The sequence below is a fragment of the Chanos chanos genome, chromosome 7 (assembly GCF_902362185.1).
Source record: "Chanos chanos chromosome 7, fChaCha1.1, whole genome shotgun sequence".
Taxonomy (NCBI): domain Eukaryota; kingdom Metazoa; phylum Chordata; class Actinopteri; order Gonorynchiformes; family Chanidae; genus Chanos; species Chanos chanos.
This window is the reverse complement of record NC_044501.1, coordinates 35877990-35882989: the sequence shown is the minus strand read 5'-3', so window position 1 is coordinate 35882989 and position 5000 is coordinate 35877990. Positions and strand designations below refer to the sequence as shown.

Here is a 5000-nt window from a genome sequence, read left to right as displayed (position 1 = left end):
TACAATTACAATTTCTTTTATTTCAAAATAAGCACCTAAGTCATGGTTTTTACTCGTGGGGTGATTTTTGACCCTTGACCCTTGGTATTCTGTGACACCCCCAGGGTGTCGTTACAATCGTATGTCTTCAAAGTTAGCAAAAACAAAATATTCATGCTCACACACACACACATACACACACACGCACACACACACTTGTTTTTCTATCTCAGTGGGGGTTCCCATTTCACTGTCATTTTCCTTTAACTATAGATCGTGAACTGTAACCCTATCCCTATCAAAATATTTTGGCACTTTTGATTTTAATAGTAACAACTCTTTAAAAAGTTGTTTTCTAACTGCGTAAATGTTCCCACTTCCAAATCATCCCCACTAGGTCAGTTATTTATATCTTCGTGGGCACATTCGGTTCACACAGTGCCACGAGTACCTAAACCACACACACACACACACACACACACACACACACACACACACGCCCCAAAAGTCCAGTCGATAGAAAGCCACTCACAGTCGTGTTCACACTTAACCATATTGTATTGAAATGTTGAGTCGACGTGAAACATTGGATCAATCCAGCTGTCAGATGCAGTTGCTGATAAATCTATACTTCAACTCAGCCTCCAGACACATATCTCACACTTAGATTTGCCTGCAGCCTCAGACTTGCCCTCTGTGTCACACACACACACACACACACACACACACACACACACACACACACAGGGCCTCTGCACTGCCTTCCATTATAACAAAATAAAAAAAATAACAACCAAACAATAACCCTAAACAAAAATATTTTCACACTTTAGTTTTACAGATAACAAAAATATCATTTTAAAAAAAGAATGCAGGCACTGTGAATTTGACCCCGGTTTGACAACGCATCCCCAAGAGAATAATGTGTTTTCAGTTGAATGTCTGGCTGAGTTTGTAAAAACAAGTACACACACACACACATTCTTTAAACCTGTCTGTGGGAGATGATTGGATCAATACTACTTTTAGTTACATTTGCTGGTTACATGAGTGGTAAATATGCACTTAGATCTGTTCTCCCACTCATAATAATCTGCATTTGTGTGGTGTTATAGAGAGACCTTTTACACACGCACACGCACACACACACACACACACAAACATGTGCGCATGCACACACACAAAGACAATATGCCAGTATGTGATATTTTGGTGTGGGATTTTCTCTGGAGCTGTTTTTCTACCGAATTGAATTTGAGCCAAAGAACAGTAGCTCTCAATCACAACAATTCACTGAATTAATTTTCTCATCTGTGAAATAGATTAAATCTCTCTCTCTTTCTCTCTCTCACGCACACTCACACACACACACACACACACACACTCAGATGTGTGGTGGAATGGAGAGTGAGTGAGTGTGCAGGTATGTGTGTGCGTTCAGACTGGAGAGTAAGTGTGTGTGTGTATGTGTGTGTGTCTGTGTGTGTGTGTATGTGTGATCAGAGTGGAAATTAAGTGTGTGTGTCTGTGTGTGTGTGTGTGGTCAGAGTGGAAAGTAAGTGTGTGTGTGTGTGTGTGTTCAGATGGAAAGTGTGGTCTGTTATCTGTTATGAGCATCTCAGTGTCAGTTCCACCAGTTCACTCTTTAATGAGTTGGATTCTTTACAAAACAACTGGCTTTTCTCTTTCTTACGATCCATCTCTCTCTCGCTCTCTCTCTCTTTCTCTCTCTCTCTCACTCACTCTTTCTCTCCCTCTCTCTCGCTCTCTCTGTTTGTTATCCACGTCGTGGCTGAAAGGTCACGTCTGTTTTGTTTGTCATCTAAATAAAAGCCGTCTCGCCTGCTGGAGATTTCAGATGAGATCCCCCCCCCCCCCCCTCTCTCTCTCTCTCTCGCACACACACACACACACACACACACACACACACAGAGAGTAAAAACATGACAGTTCTGCCTCGGCCCTGTGCTCAGTTAGCCATAAGAATGTATGTGAATGGTTTGCCCTGCGTCTGACTGTGGTGATGTCAGAGCTGCATGTCAGGCTCTGGGCCCCTGTGACCTCATCTCACCTACGCACCTGCATCTCAGCCACTGGGGTTTAGACTGATCTGAGACTGCTGTTCGCTCAGGTTAAGTCAGGTTAGGAAAGGCTAGGTAAGGTCCAGTCTCCGTCGCAGTTTGGTTCCACTTCTTGTCACAATGTCGGCAGTGGTGTTGGGCCAAAGACTTGGTTTTGCCACCGAGGTCTTAGTTTTAGTTGAGGTGAACTCAAGATTAGAGCTGTTGTCTTGAGATGTTTCGTAAGATTTTTTTGTTTGTTAGTTTGTTTGTTTTTTTTTACACGAGATGATGGTTAGGTTATTACACAGGTTGCTCTGACGCTATTTTAAGGTCGCGTTGGCGTTTAATGGTTTTTGCCTAACCAGCTGATCTTACTCTTGTTTCTCAAGATCCTTACGGACTGCCCCCTAAATCGGCGAAACCGGACACAGCGGGCCGCACCACCTCCAGAATCCCAGGTAAGCTAGCCCGTTACTGAGCACGCCTGTTCTCCTCAACACGGCGCGTTCCAAAGACTAACCTCCATGGCGACAAGACAACGAACAAAAAGAAAGAGTCAACGCGAGAAAGGGCGGGGGGAGGGGGTTGGAAACAAAAAACAACAGATGGAAGGAGAGCGAGAGACAGCAGCTTTGGCGCTCTGGTTCCGTCTGATATATTCCATCCATCCCTCTGTTTAACTCATCCTTCCCCTGCCTTTTTCCCTCGCGGCGTTTCTGAGCTAGGCCCTGAGCTAAGTGCTGAAGGCTAGGAGCGGGTCGGTAATGGTCACCCTGAGAGGAAGGCAAGACAGGAGGGACATCCTCCTGGCGCCATTTCAAAGAGTTATTATTGTAATTAGTTCGCTGGCCTCGTTTTTTTTTGTGAGTCCGGAGAGAGAGACGGAGACAGAAAGAAGAGACAAGAGGGAGGAGAGGCAGATGATAAGTATGAGATGATGGAGAGAAAGGGAGAGAGAGAGAGAGAGAGGGAGAGAGTATGAGAGACAGAGGGAGTAAGAGAGGGAGAGAGAGGTGGAATAAGATGATTATTCATTCTCTCTTTTTCATGCCGTCGTTCTGACAGGGAGTTTCAGGACTTTTCTTTATGTCTTGTTTTCTCTCTCTCTCTCTCTCTCTCTCTCTTTCTCTCTCTCCCTCTCTCACACACACACACACACAAACAGATGCATGTTCAGGCACACAGAGAGTCTGCCCTCCCAGACTGGTGCTGTTGTTTGACATTATGAGTAAAGTTTTGGATGGAGGTAGAAAGTAAGACACAGCCAAAAGAACTGTAAGACCTACATAAAGCCAGACAGAGAGAGAGAGAGAGAGAGAGGGAGAGAGAGAGAGAGAGAGCTGGAGCATGACGAAGAAGAGAGGGAGAAAGAGAGCGAGAGAGCAAAGGGGCAGGTGAGAAACCGGTAAAGGTTCCAAAGACAAACAGACCAACAGACCTATATGGGGTTTTTGTCGAAGAAACGAGGACGAAAATAGAACGACGGTAAAAGAAAACGTGAAAAGAGTGAGAGAGAGTGAAAAAAAAAACAAACAAAAAAAACCCCCCCACAAGAGCGTGTCATGTTTTTGTGTTTTTGCTAGCTCTCTCCGTCTCTCTCTCCCTCTCTCTCTCTCTCTCTCTCTCTCTGTGTCAGTAAGGACAGATCAGTAGGGGGGAACTTGGGAGGGGGCAGGTTATTATGTCCAGAAAAACACGGAGGAGCGGTGAAGCAGGGGGAGGCAGAGGAGTGGAGCGACGGAGAGAGAAAAACGAGAGGGGCTGTGCTGAGAATAGCGATGCTCCAATCAAAGCGCGGCCGCAGACAGATCCCCCCTGTTTTACCGATCAATCCCGCTGTCAGCGGGGGGGGCCCTCGCCGTCTCCCTGCGACAACCCCGTCTCTCGTCTTCCCATTCCCTACCGAGACCAGGGACTGCGCGGTCTGACTCACCGCGCCTCGACCGTGACCGCCGAAACTGGAGGCGTTCAACCCGGCTGTTCCGCCGCCTTTATCTGCTAACGGTTGAAGGTTTAACCTGATTTGGCCCTCTCGAATGAGAAGCGTGCTCTGTTTAAATGGTCAAATTTCACGGCCAAAAGTAGACTTCCATGGTGACCGCTGTCTGAGTCAACTAAGTATGTGATGTAAATTCTTTTGTTGTCCGGACAAGGCATTCCCATTGTTTTGGAAACTGATAATCCGTATCATTTTGGACCGTGGTTTTGAAGCGGTCATGGTTGAGGCTAGAACTTCAACTCTCTAGCGGAACGGTCCAACCATGGAATAAACACGCTCGCCCAGTACAGCGTTTCGAGTAGGAACGCACCTCATACATGGTCAGAAAAATGACCATTTCAAAGCCCTTTTCCCCCGGTCGGACTCTTTCTGTGTTCTGTAAGTGTGTGGTCAGACTGTGGTTTATAAGTGTGGTCCAGCTGTGCAGGAAACCCTCTCTGACTACTCGTGCGGTTAACCATAATGTTTTACAAACACTGTGTGTGCAGTTTTTCGAAATGTTAGCTACCTTGACTCACCGTGGAATCTCATTTATTGGTTAACCAGTTTCCACAGTGCTTCTCCACTGACCCCCACGGCTCCGTTTCAGCTGCCCAGGTTTCGGCTGAGCTTCTCGACTGTTTCATTTTAATAGGTTAACAACCCAATTTTTTTTTTCCATCAACTTTAAGAAGCGACCGAATCAGGCGAGTTTAATGAGCTCAGTAAACGTGTAACGCTCAGTTATGTGACAATAAATGTTACTCTAGGTCGAAATCTCCTCTCCGTGTGCACCGTCCATTTCAGTCTAACGGTTGTAATGCAAAAACCACACAGAGAAAGACTCGAAACGCAGAATTACTCCAGAGGCACCGAACGCATTCGAGGTTGAACGTATCGACATACCAGAATTTTCATGACCTGTATCCACCAGTAAACTTTCTCAGAGAGCCAAGTTTGTAATAACAATTTGCCAGGTC

General features: G+C 45.9%; 1 protein-coding gene across 1 annotated transcript in view; it reads left to right on the top strand.

Moving 5' to 3' along the window:
* Positions 1–5000, top strand: part of efnb3b (ephrin-B3b) — a 50788-nt gene that overhangs the window by 45308 nt on the left and 480 nt on the right. The window contains exon 4 of the mRNA XM_030780900.1: positions 2432–2500. Coding sequence (XP_030636760.1) covers positions 2432–2500 — 69 coding nt within the window. The remainder of the gene's footprint in view (positions 1–2431; positions 2501–5000) is intronic.